The sequence below is a fragment of the Hylobates moloch genome, unplaced genomic scaffold (genome assembly GCF_009828535.3).
Source record: "Hylobates moloch isolate HMO894 unplaced genomic scaffold, HMol_V3 SCAFFOLD_6, whole genome shotgun sequence".
Lineage (NCBI taxonomy): Eukaryota > Metazoa > Chordata > Mammalia > Primates > Hylobatidae > Hylobates > Hylobates moloch.
Window position 1 is genome coordinate 91,154,827 of NW_026652281.1, and position 14,357 is coordinate 91,169,183.

Below are 14,357 nucleotides of genomic sequence, written 5' to 3' on the forward strand. Positions count from 1 at the left end.
ATTTAAGAATTAAAAATAGTATATTTTGCTGTATAATTTTTATCTGTTTTGGGGTACATTTTATCAAGCTATTTGCTTTAGTAAGCAGCCAGATTATCTAAATTTTAATTGCAGCTATGGCAATAGTGAGTTTTGTGACCTCAAGAGAAACTTTTGTCTCATTTTTTTCATTGGTAAAATGAAGAAGTTAAATGGATGATTTATAAGATTCCTTCCAGTTCTAAATTTTGTTATTCTGAATTTGGAATCTTAACAGTATATTGACTTACTAATCCAATAATATAATCTCTCAGAATAATTTCCATGCTGCTTTTTCCTTCACATTACTAGGAGGAAAAGATTCATATACCCTGTCTTGTGATCATCAAGATTCTGCTTTAACATTCTTTGTCATTCAAAACCACTCATATGTTAATGAAATTAGGGGTCCAGAATGTTACCTTGTTCTGTGACTAGTGGTAATGTTAAGAGTTTGTCACATTTCTATTTCTCCATCTGCAAAATGACTTAATGATGCTTCTTGACCTGTGTTACACATAGGGTTTGGTAGTATAGATAAAAACTGGGTATCTCACAATAAAGATACAACATAAATTCAAAGGAGTATTTCCAATTATACAGACAATCTATGATAGTAACTTCAGTGTCCATAAATCATTCTTGGATCTGTTCTTAAGAACTTCTATTTAAGACTTCTATGTTGCTTAGTGGAAAAAGCTAATTGCAGAAGAAATGTATCTATGTTGAGCAATATAGCCATGGTTCAAGAAGCTCCTCAACCTCTAAGGTTCAGTAAAAACAGCCCTCCAGAGTGCATAAGAAAATTAAATGGTGGTGGCAAAGAAGGAAATGATTTCCTTTAATACTCTGCCTTCTCTGAAACTTCTGGAGTGGTGAAATGTAGATACTGACTGTGGCGCTGGTTACCATGGTGTATACATTTGTCAAAACACATCAAACTAAGCTGGGTGTGGTGGCACACGTCTGTAGTTACAGCTCCTTTGGAGGATGAAGTGGAAGGATCTCTTGAGACAAGGAGTTCAAGCCTGTAGTGTGCTTATGATCGTGCCTATGGATAGCCACTGCACTCCGGCCTGGGCAAGAGAGTAAGAGCATATCTTTAAAAAAACCAAAGACCAAAAAACACATCAAACTGTACATTTAAAATAGATGCATTCTGTTGAATGTAAACGTAATCAACACAAATAAAGCTGATTAAAGAAAAGGAAAAACAAAAAACAACGAGAAAAAAAACCCAGCTCTCCAACAGACGTAATCAGACAAAAGGAAGTCAGATGACCTGAATGTTTGTTTCAGGAATAAACCTTGTTCCTTTAGGGAAATCTTGAAACCTCTGTTTCTACCTTCTCTGGTGGGAAAACGAAATTAGATTATTACTCTTTTTAGTTTCTGCCCTGCGGTAAGATAAAGTAATATGGTGAAAATGATTCTTAACTTTTTAAGTTTTGGTTGCTTTGAGAAGCTGATAAAAGCTACATTTTTCTCTAGAAAGATGTCATAAAAATTGCTTACCATTTCAGGGGCTTCACAGCTCTTCCTTCCCCAAATTCATCCATGAAACTCCAGCAAAGAATTCTTACCTTAGTGTTTTAAAGTGAAAGTTCTATGAACCTAGAGTAGTAGGTAAGGGTAGATGAGAACAAGTTGGGATTTTTTGTTTTTTGTTTTTTGTTTTCTTAGCCCCTGTCTCTGTGCCTCGGAATGAGAGTACACGGTTACACAAAGGAAACAGCCCTTGCTTTTAAGAAACTTTTGACTGAAGTGTAGATACTTCATCACAGATGATTATCACACTCTTGTTGTGTCAAATATTATTATTAGCCTATCAAATTAAGTACTGCCCTAGCTTTGTTGTTACTAGTTCATAGTTTATCTGGGAATTTATCACTTGAAAATTTTGCTGCCAAAATGATTCTAACACCTGGTATTATAATCAAGTACTTACTTACAGTTCTCTTTCTTTCTCCCTCCTCCTACCCTCCCTCCACCTCTCCATCTTTTTCTAACACTTCCATCGCATTTGTCCTTTCTCCTCTTCTCCCTCTTTCTTTTTTAGTTCTCTATATGGCCTCTCTTCCTTCAGTCCTCCCTACTTTCTACCTTATCTGTCTCTCTCTTTCTTCCTGTTCTCCTAAGCTTTCTTCTCTCCATTTTCATCTTCTTAGTGCTCCTGTCTAGGTAAACAGTTAATGTACAGGGAAAACTCTGTATTTAGTCAGCCGGAATTACAATGATCAATTTCTTCCTTTATGTTGCCATCAGGCAATGCCTCCTAAGGTGTATTATACTAGTTATGCTTTATTTTCAGTGGCTTAGAAGTGTAAGATCTTCTGGGCTGATGTCCCCCAGGGCTATTAAAGTTGCCCAAGTTTGCTTCAGTTGCTCCTGGTTTACTGCAGATTAAGCCTGGAAGAAAGAAAAAATGTAGCTGTGATTATTGCCCTTTTTCTTTTCTTTCCATTTCCCACATGTGGAAGATTGCTTAGTAACCCCTTAGGACCCTTAATGACCCTTTGGTGTTGGTCTTTATGGCAGGACCACCAGTAATGGTGGAATGAACACTTCACTTCCACAAAGGATGAAACTCATAGGTCCTGCCTCCCAGAGGGGCTCCCATCATGGCAAAGCTGAGCTCAAGAACCCACACTGGGTGCCACAGAGCCATGATAAATGGCCCCAGTCATAAGAAGTTTATATTTATTGCTGAACAGAAAATATATTTTTCTTCCTTCTTGGGAATAGTTGGGCTACTTGCTTGCTGTTCCTTCTCAGTGAGACTTGTCTCCAAACAGTGAATGATGAGGTTGAGCTATAAGACATACCTGAATTTCACCTCGTAGTAGGATTAATAATAATTCCACTAGTGGCCCTCCTAATTGATTTATCCCATCCTTTCACAGAACCATGATGGCAGTATCGACTTCCGAGAGTATGTGATTGGCCTGGCTGTCTTGTGCAACCCTTCCAACACAGAGGAGATCATCCAGGTGGCATTTAAGGTACTGTCAGCCCCATTGAAAGCATCTTGGTCTGCCTTGTAAACAAGTGTTGACTCTAAGTGTATTATTTGAAAATCAGTGAATCTATTATGTGATTTTATAGATCTGCTGTGACATGTACAGGACAATAATGTGATTAAGTCAGTTGCTACTGAGAATAAAGAAAACACAAGCATTTATTTAAGCAAAAAAGTCTCTAGAAGTAGCCTAATTAACAGCATCAAGATTGAAGAGCAGGAGATTTCACAAGCTAACTTAAAAAATTATTTCTTTTCAGCTTCCCCATTTTGAAGCCCCAAAGGGAAGTTTATAAATAAACACCACCTGTCACTAGTCATCCTAATTCACTCTCTGGAAAGTTCTGATCTATCGTTATTTTCTCATTCTGTATGTCAGTGATATTTTCAGTGGTACTTTTTCTAATAAAATTTATTTTGTCATTGTGGCGTCAGGTGAACACCATCATAAATGTCCCAAGTTCCTACCCTTCATGTCTTCCTGTAGTATCACATATATTTTCACAGCAATACAGGGATCTAAATTGGGAGCAGAAGAATAAAATTCATGTCCCTGGTTCCCACAGAGCTTGATGAAGTTTGAATTTTGAGGACCATTTACTTACAAGTGCAAAACAAGAGGGAAGAATACATTCCCAAAATGTATGTTCTGTTCTGAGAGTAAAGGGGCTTCATCTAATCAGTATGTTTAAATATGATACTCACTTTTAGTTCTAAGGTTGTCTCTCAAGTAAAAGAGAAACTTCATTTCTCTCCTTGTCTTGCTAAGCTATGTATATTGGCCCTTGTTGTACAGCCACGTAGTTTCCTTGCTTTTGTCTGGCAGGAGAGCTGCAGACCTTCTCTGTTTCTGTTTTCTACTCATCTCTTCCTGACTTTCTTGGAGAAGAACGTCTCCCTGCAATTCCAAGAAGTCTTTTCCCCCTCTATTATCTAGAAAGACTTTTCTTCTTCCAAGAGTTCTTTCTTATGTCTTAGAGGCCAATTGGGATAAGCCTTAGGAATTTTCATGTGCACTATCATTGACAGAAGAGCCCCTGAGTTTATTTTTTATTTCAGATTGGTTTAAACTGTGTTAACTGCTAGGCCTATAAAGAACCTAAATGGGTGATGCTTAGCAGATGGTCATAAGGCAAGGACCAGACTTTTTCCAAAGTTTAAACCCTTCAGCTTTTACAGACTTATTCATCATAAAACCTAAAATTACACACATAGCTAACTTATTCTGATCTAGATATTTCTGTTTCTGTTTGGGGATTGTATGTGTAATTATAAGTTTAGTTGAGCAAACGGTCATTTTTGGTTTACCAATGAAAGACCTGATATAAAATTTGGCCCTTAATCACAGTAATTACGTTTTGAAAGAAGCTGTGAGATTTTTATCTAGCCTAGACCTTGGTTTGGGGAAGGGGAAGGGAAAAAAGGAGGGCTTAAAACTATAATTAGCTTTTTTTTCAGTAAGGCAAGAATTATGCTTTACATTGGTTATTTTTTAATCCTCCTTTTCAAATGTGTTTTATGTTTTGGAAGTATTTTTGCATACTTTTTATTTAGTAGTATCCTTTTACATAGAGGATTCTTTTATGTACTTTTATTTGGATAGCACTTCACAGTTAATTTCCCATCTTTTATCTCATTTCACCTTCACAGTGACACTTAGAGTTAGAATATTAATCAAGATTCTTCATTTGCAAGCAATAAGATAGACTGGCTGATGGACGCCAAAGTGGAATTATTTGTAAGGCCAGGGAGTAGACTCAAGGGAAAACTCACAGCCAGGAAGCTTCAGAGGTTCTGGCTGCAGGAACAGCCTTACAACCTCCCTGGCCACTGCAGTTAAAATGAGCAAACTCCAACTCTGTTCATAATGCACATTTCAGGGAGGGTCCAGCTGGTCTTGGGCCATGTACTTGATGGGAAAGACAGAATGTTTTCATTAAGATTCCACATTATTCTGTGCAATAGGGAGATATCAGTCCCCATTTCAAAGGAAACTGAGGTGTTAAACTTTCTACCAGAGTCTAGATCATGCATGGGGTTTACCTTAGATCTAGGAGCTTTGTAGTGGGGAGTGACGAGTAAGTGAGGGAAATTGAAGAGTTTAGAGAGGGGAGTTATGGCAAAGGACACATATAGAGGAAGTAAAAGTCTTTAGTATGGACCATGTAAAAGGAACTTATACAGAAGTGAGAGACACCAAAGCACCAAACCTGGCAAGAATTTAGACTGTTCAGATGAGTTGGCGCAAACTGTTTAGAAATGGAAGGCCTCTGAAGAAAGCTTAGAGCTTGTGAGGAGGGAGCTATGACTGAGTCCTGGCAATTACTGTGTGAAGTCCAAGGCGCATGAAGAGCCTGAGGTCTACAGTTTGTGAAAACAGATGCTGATTCACTTTTCAGTTTCCAACTATTGTATCCCCTAACTATGCACTGAGTGGTAAGAAATGGACTTGAAGCCAGACCTTTGTCTGCTGGGGCAACAAATCTCAACTTCAAGTTATATTTTTTTATCCTCCTACCCTTTAGGAACCATTAAAATATGATTCAGTATTTGCTTATTATTTTTTTCATGGTTATCACCCCTTATTTAATACCTGTTTTTCTCTGTTTTTGATCTTGTATTTGGTCAGAAGTAGAAATGTCAACTTCAGGAACTCTAGATATTATCTGCCTGGATTTGGATGGCCCCTGTACTACTTGCAAGTAGTGTGACCTTGGGAAAAGTTACCTAACTTCTTTGTGTCTCAGCTTTCCCATCTGTAAGACAGAACTGACAGTGGCACCTACCATAAGACTATTGTGAGGGTTGAGTTAATACATGTAAAGTGATTTGAATATTTTTGATCAGTGTTATAAAAAGTAAGTACTCATATCATTAAAAATTCTTAAGACCCAGGAGAGGATTTTGAATATGGAATATTAATTATCCATCAGTTATCCTTATTTTGCTGCATGACTTTCAGTCTACCCCACTCTACTGCCTTTTCCCCTCCTCCTAAACCATATTCAGTCTCTCCCTTCCTAAAATAACTTTTTTTGTGCTTGGGTACTACCCCGATTATCTCTTTCCCTTTGTTTCATAATTTCTTAAAATGAAGAGTCCATATTTCTTGCCTCTGCTTTTCACTTCTATTCATCTCTGATTCCCATTACCATCTGGCTTCTGGTCCCCTGAAATTGTTTACTAAAGTCATCAGGATCCTCTAATAATCAAATCCAACAAACAGTTTTGCTTCTTGCTTGGCCTTCCTATGGCATTTTGCTCTTACCACTGTTAGCATCTCTTCCTCTTTCCTGAACACACCCCCCTTAGCTTCTAAGATGCATGCTCTTATTTCTTAGTTCTCCTGTCTGGCTGCTGCTTCTAAGCCTTTTCTGTCAGTTCCTCTTCACTACTCATACCTCAGCTGTTGCTGTTCCCAGGACTTTGCTTTACTTTGTGCATTCTCTACAGATAAGCTCAAACATACCCATAGTTTCCATTCTTACCCAAATTCATATCTCAAGACTCATCAGTTTCCTAAACTGATATTCTGAATCTCTTATTTACTCCTGGCACCTCTGATTCAAATTTAACCTATCTAGGTCTAATTCTTGGTCTCATTTGGCACTTGTTCTGTTTTCCCACTTTGGTTAATGTAATCAGCTTTCACCCAGTTGCCTAAAGTAGAAGATATCATTTTTACTTCTGACCTCTCCATCACTACAGACCCCTTATTGATATGCATGTCTTGTCTTTGCTTTTTATGAATTCTATCCCTTCCTATCCTTCCTGCTTCTCAAACCCAGACTCTTAATTGGTTTTCCTGCCTCTGGTTTTATCAACCTCTTGCTTCCAATTCATCCTCCATACTCTGCCTCAGAGTTTTCTCAGTTCTCATAGGATCACACCACCTCCACTCCCATTATAATCCTACAGGATTTGGTGAGGAATTATACACCCACCATGATCTAATTCCTGTTTGTCTCTATCCCCTGACTGGAGCCCCAGGCAATCACTTGCCATTCTTTGTATATTCTGGGAACTTCTCCTCATGTTCTAAGACCCAACTCAAATGTCAACTCCTGTGAAGCCTTCTTGGACCTCTCTGGGTAGGATTCATTATGTTCCCCATGGAGATCCCCTGTGCCTTTGTACTATGTACCATTGGTACAGCTCCTGTTTTAATCCTGTCTCTCTCAAACACCAAGCTACAGGTGTTGTGAGGGTAGTAGAGATGATACTTTCTTAATATACATATTTCTAGCCCATGCCACAGTAGATGTTTGAATTATTAAAGACTTTATTTTCCAAGATTATTCCCTACCACTATGACCCTGAGGGAGCTAATTCTTACATTTTATTTTCTTCAGCTCTTCGATGTTGATGAGGATGGCTACATAACAGAGGAAGAGTTCTCCACCATTCTACAGGCTTCCCTTGGAGTGCCTGACCTTGATGTTTCTGGTCTCTTCAAGGAAATAGCCCAAGGGGACTCAATTTCCTATGGTGAGTAGGCAATCTGGCCTCTCAGAAGGAGGACATCCAGACTATGGACTGATGCTCAAGAGTATTGTTTCTCTTAACTAATTACATTAATAATAGACATAATAGTAATAATGATGACCACAGTAATAATAGTAGTAATGGCATAATAGTAATAGCTAATTATTGAGGACTTATATGCTAGGCACTCTTCTAAATATTTATATATATATTAACCCATTTAATCTTTATAGCAAGCCTATCTAATCGGTATTCTTAATTATTCTTATTTTACTAAGATACAAAGACTTTAAGTAACTTATATAAGATAATTCAGCTAAAGAACATCAGATCCACAATTCAAAAATGAAAACAGTTTGGCTTTGGAGCCTGCACTATTGACGCTACACTTTAGTGATCTCTGCTGTCAGTGTGGCCAGGCAAAACTGAACAAGTAAACCAAGTAGGTTGCAACTATAGTAAAGGAACATGGACTGAGGCACCAACAATAATAGTAGCTAAACAATGTATTGATGTTTACTATTAGTGACCTATGTAACTTTTCACATTCCTTGTCTCATGCCATCTTGTTAGCAACTCCTGTGAGATAGGGTCTATCATGGAGAAAGACCTTGTGGCAAAGTGGCAGGTCTATCCATCAGTAACTGTCTTTTCTCTTGATGGCTCAAGTCCATCCATCAAAACAAGTTGCACTGGACTGAAGCTTCTCTATGTTCACAGTGCAGTTGTTGAGAAACACACCTCAATGGAGAGGCCAAGATAATTGTTTCCCCGTCTTGGGTTTGATGTGGTCATGGATGTCAAGTTGGCTTATCTTCCCCAGTCTTTCCCCTGAGGCTGGATGGAGACTCCTCTTTAATTACTCTTTCCTTATGGTGTTCAAGAGTTTCAGCTTGTTAACTTTCATGGGATGGGAAAAGCAGATCACATACTTCTCTTACTCTCTGTTTTTAATTACTGTCATTTAGGTAATTAAATGCCTAGGGCACTTAATCTATTGAGTTCATTTGAAAAAATAGGATAAAATGGTAAGTATAAATACTGAGATGAAACTTATGAGTCATAAACTCAAGTGTACTAATTCTCTGGCTATTTTCTTTTCATAAGTAAGACTATTACCCTAAACTACTAAATTTTGAAAAACTATTTGGAATAACTACTTCAATGGAAGCTAATACTAAAAATGATTTGTAGATAGCCATAATAACCTGTTGATTTAAGTAATTTTTCAGGGAAATCTGCTTTGTTTTCTGGAGTTCAACCTTTTTCTTTGCAGAATACAGAATATCTCCCCTTTCTCAATATTAGGCAAATCTGCTATTTTTTTCAAGAATGTTTGAAGTATTTAAGTATAATTTTGTTTAAAATGTAGATATTGATATCTGTCATGAATGTGACCATTTAGATTGTTTAAATGTGATCCTTTAAATCAGGGGTTCCCAACCCTTAGGCCATGGACAGGTACCGATCTGTGGCCATTAGGAATGGAGCTGCACAGCAGGAGTGAGCATTAGAGCCTGAACTCTGCCTCCTGTCTGATCAGTGGAGGCATTAGATTCTCATAGGAGCGCATGAACCCTATTGTGAACTGCACATGTGAGGGGTCTAGGTTGCACGCTCCTTATGAGAATCCAGTGCCTGATGATCTGAGGTTGAACAATTTCATCCTGAAACCATCTCCCCAGTCCCCTTTACCATCCATGGAAAAATTGTCTTCCATGAAACCAGTCCCTGGTGCCAAAATGGTTAGGGACTGCTGCCTTAAATTACTTTATTTTCAGTTTTCCATTATCTAAATTAATGCTCAAATTCCACACAGAGTCAATCACAGGACTTCCAGAAATGAGTTACTCTTTAACGCCACTGACATCCCAATAGAGGATCTTGATCTTTTGGCCATAGCACAAGTCTTGAAATTAAAGTTCTTGGTTTCAGTAGATCAACTGTCATGCTCACTTATCTTCAAAGTCACTTAAGTCTTCTATGTGTCTCCGTCATTGAAACAGACTCATGTAGATGAAACTTTATTTATTTTTATTTTTTTCTATAATGTATCCCTAGAAACAAGAACCTTTATTTTGGAAGTTAAAAAAGAATACTTAGTAGTTTGCCTGATTTAGAAATAAAAAGTGGTTTATTAATGCAAAACAACATTGCAATTGCAAATAATGATTTGGGTTCAATCTGGTGACTTCCTCATCACTAAGACCTGTTTGTTTATTTGTTTTTTTGAGATACAGTCTCACTCTGTTGCCCAGGCTGGAGTGCAGTGGCATGATCATAGATCACTGCAGACTAAGACCTATTTTTATATGCAAGAGTTAGGTAGTCTAATGTGTCATGAAGCAGACCCTTGCTTATCAGAGGATTTTTTAAAAGTAAATGGATAGAAATAGGACATTTAGTTAAAATTCTTTTATTATAGAGCCAAATGGCAGCTAATCCAAAGACCATGCTATCTTTGCTGTAATAAGCTCAATAAAAGTTTTATCCACCCAAAAGAAGAGAATAGAAGGATTTCAAAGTAGAAGACAGAAGAATATTTCAGAAACTCCAGGTTACTGGAGGATTGAGGTTCAAGTCCCGATAGTTAACTAAGTAAGCCTTCTATAGCCCTATCTCAGCTTCTAAAACACTTGAGATAAAAAGAACTCCTCTACTTGGAGGTCTTGTGGTATGATTATTATATATTGTACACTTTCCTATCCATTATTGATTATAAATCAAGGCTCAGCTTTTTAAGACTGTATTTTTCTGTACCAGAGTTAGTGGCTCAAATGGTTTGAAAAACCGGTTATAGAAAGTGGTGGGTAATATAATTTGTTAAACATTTTTTAAATGGCTAGAAATAACAAAAATACAGAAAACTAAATAAAACATATAAAGCACAATGAAGTTTTATAAAGTGAACATCTGTGTAACTACCATTCAAGTCAAGAAATAGAGCTTTTCCACAACTCCAGAAACCCCTGTGTGCCCTTTCCCAACCACACCCCTACCTCTCTCTTAAAGAAGGGGGTTGTTATCCTGACTTAAAAAGGAATCTCTGCCTTGCTTTATTTTACTTTAACAGTTCACCCCTAAAGTATGTATCTTTAAATATTAAATTTTAATTTTGTCTAAGTTTTTGGACTTTATATAAACAATTATGTGTTACTTTATGTCTTTCTTTTTTCATTAAACATTATGGCTTTAAGATTAATCCACATTGTTACTATATAGCTGTTCATTCATTTTCATTGCCATATGGCCTTATGTTCCATGAGTATGACACAATTTATTTATGCATTTCTACTGTTGATGGACATCCAAGTTGTTTTTATTTTTTATCTATTATAAATAATGTTGCTATGAACATTCTCATACATGTCTCTCAGAGCACAATATGCACAAATTTCTCTAGGATATATACCTCAGAGTAGAATTAATGGGTCAAAGAGTATGTATATCTTCAACTTGACTGGATAATGGAAAAACTATCTCCCAAAGTGGTTTTACAACTTATATTTTCATCAGCAATGTTTGTGTGTTGAGTAGCAGAATTTTGTAATAATTGCATTATTAGAGTCATTTATTAATCTGCATCATGCCAAAAGAAGATTCACCCCAACTTACTGGATTTTTTTTCTTTCTCTTCTAGAGGAATTTAAAAGTTTTGCCTTAAAGCATCCAGAATATGCTAAGATATTTACAACATACCTAGACCTCCAGACGTGCCATGTGTTTTCATTACCAAAAGAAGTCCAAACAACCCCCTCCACCGCCAGTAATAAAGTCAGCCCTGAAAAGCATGAAGAGAGTACCTCAGACAAAAAAGATGACTGAAAGCAGTATTTCCAATAAGGAAAACACAGTAGCTTTTGCTTGAAATGGTAAAGGCACTTATTGATAATACTTTTAATGTGTTGGTAATGATGTTTAAAACTGAAAATTTTTAAAATAAGAATGATAGATTTTCTTACTAAAAATGTTTTTATTAACCTGGCTTTTATTGGAAAAAATCAAGCAATATTTCTTTTTCTTTTGTGTTATATTGTACTTTACTGATTCGTTTACTGGTGAGACATACGTTTTTATGGATTTTCCAGTTTAATTTGCATATACAAATGAATGCAATGGTCTTACTATTGGTGAGCATTGAGCAGCACCGTATAAAATTTTAAAAATATAAACACTTTTTAATCTACTTTCCTCTAAAAATCAGTAATAGAATTTCTAATCCTTTTCCATTTGGGAAATAAGAATGAAGAATCTGAGAATTTTACATCTATAACTTTACAGATTCATTTTTCCATTTAAGTTTCAGTTTCTTGGATCACTGAATATGGGAAGGGAGAGCTTCATTAATTAGACACAGCTTCTTAAGAACTTATATTCTCTTCAACATACATCTCTATTGTAGTTTTTTTTTCTTTTGTTTTTTGAGATGGAGTCTTGCTCTGTCACCCAGGCTGGAGTGCAGTGGTGCGATCTCGGCTCACTGCAACCTCTGCCTCCTGGGTTCAAGTGATTCTTGTACCTCAGACTCCCGAGTAGCTGGGATTACAGGTGTCCACTACCACACCTGACTAATTTTTGTATTTTTCGTAGCCATGTGTTTTTGCCATGTTGGCCAGGCTGGTTTCGAACTCCTGACCTCAGGTGATCCACCCGCCTCAGCCTCCCAAAGTGCTGGGATTACAGACATGAGCCACTGTGCCCAGCCTATTGTAGATTTTCTTAACTACTTGCTAAGGAAATCATATCCTTTTACATGAACTACAGGTTTAGAACTTGGTTTTAAGACAACTGCTATGGCCAGAGGGTAAATGGGAATTGCCTTATTGAAGGTAACATTGATTGCCTAATGAGAAAATGAATTGTTTGCCACAGAGTTGAATTTAATTTGAGTTAGCTAGTTCAGAATGTAGCACTTGCCCTATAAATGAATCAGATTTGTTCTATTTATATAATATTAGAATTAATGTATTATCATTTAAGTGGGAATTTTATTTTGTTGAGTGGACTCTCAAATTTTAGAACTTGTGTGAAATATCTCCCAGAAAACACAAAAGGTTTCAAGGTATCACCCAAAGCTAGGGAATCAAAAAACCTACTTTATTAATGCAAGACCACAATTTAAGCCCCAGGCAGGAATCCAACAGTAACATTTTTCCTTTAGGTTAAGCAATAATTTTTTTGAATTGTCATTTTTAATGGGTCTCATACATGCATATTGCTAATATCATTCATGTTTGAGATTTTCAACAAAGAACCAATTTGATTAATATAATGTACAAAAATAGTTGGTTCATTTTCTGAATTCAGTCTTTGAAATAAAACTCCTTGTTTTGGCTGTGTTTCTGAATGTATTGGTGATTCGCCCCCAAGCTAATTTTTTAAAGTCATTTTTGAAGTTGGGAAGTCTCATGAGAGATGTTGAAGTATGTATTTAATCAAGAGTCATGATTTCAAACTAGTTTTACATAGTAAGCAGTTAGTGTTCTAATTTAATGGGTAAATTTGTGTTTGGATAATACCTGAAAATTTTATCCTTAAGTATATGTAATTATCTGCTTCTTATATGTCTTAAAGCTATTTAAACAAGGTGTTAAATGAGCCAAAACTATTGCTTAAGTAATTAGAACAGTACATTTTTATCAGAGTGTCTGTCATATGCAATGAATGTATGTAATACTAAAAAATCATGACTACTTTTATCAAAGAAAAACCACACATTAATCCTATTAATCATGAAAGCATAGCATTGTAAATTAAAGGTTTTCTTTGAGGCTCTTGAAAGTGATCCCATTGCTTTCCTGTTTTAAAATAATATTTTATGCTCTTTATTTCCACTTCTGTTAATGTGATTTCTATTTTGTGATTATGTTACTGAATAAACAAACTTGCTACATAAAATTCTTAGCAATTAAAAAATTCTGGTTCTGCCATTTTGTATCAAATGTAATATACCTTTTTAATATCATATATTTACATATTTATGAATATGATTAATCATTTTTGTTTGCATTAAACTTTATGAAATGTCAGAAATGATTTTACTCTAATGAAAAACTCAAATTTTGCCCAAAGTAGCAATATTCTTAAAGATGTGGAATTTTAAATGGTTGAATTTTTTATAGTAACACAAGTTGTGATCATCAATATTATTGCAGACCAAGACTCTGCTTATATACCTTGCTAACAAAGATTTCTTTCACAGAGACTTTTCTCCTCTTAAGATTTAAAGTAAGAGTTACATTTTATTAAGTCAGTTAAATGCACTATGGTTTCATACAGTAATATAAAAAAATACTCTTTGAAGAGAGAAGTATTATATCCTAAAACCTCTAAACCATAAAAATTCAATTGAAAGAGTTCTGTTGAAGGATAATGACATACTGACTGCTTATAGACCAAGTTGCTTGCATTATGTCTGTTTAGTCCTCCTTTGCCACTGCTTTTAGAGCCTTGGAAGGCTAAGCGTGATAGTAATGCTAGCTCTGATGGATATTTAAAGGAGACTGCCTCACTTTTAGAAGACATCTGGTCTGCTCTCTGCATGAGGCACAGCAGTAAAGCTCTCTGATTCCCAGAATCAAGAACTCTCCCCTTCAGACTATTACCGAATGCAAGGTGGTTAACTGAAGGCCACTAATTGATGCTCAAATAGAGGGTATTGACTATATTGGAACAGATGGACTCTCCACTACAAAAGTCTTTGGGTATTTGTTTCTTATATAGAAAATGCTAACATGAATAGAAAGATACTGGTGCAAGACCATTTCCGGGAAAGCAGACATATTTACATTTTTTTCCTTTTCTGCTCATTTGAATGAACTCCTCAATTTTTTGT

General features: G+C 36.2%; 1 protein-coding gene across 1 annotated transcript in view; it reads left to right on the plus strand.

Annotated features, from left to right (window-relative positions):
- Positions 1-13,407, plus strand: part of LPCAT2 (lysophosphatidylcholine acyltransferase 2) — a 73,992-nt gene extending 60,585 nt beyond the window's left edge. The window contains exons 12-14 of the mRNA XM_032157370.2: positions 2,922-3,020; positions 7,390-7,525; positions 11,163-13,407. Of these exons, the coding sequence (XP_032013261.1) occupies positions 2,922-3,020; positions 7,390-7,525; positions 11,163-11,347 (420 nt within the window). The 3' untranslated portion in view covers positions 11,348-13,407. The remainder of the gene's footprint in view (positions 1-2,921; positions 3,021-7,389; positions 7,526-11,162) is intronic.
- Positions 13,408-14,357: the final 950 nt, after the last annotated feature.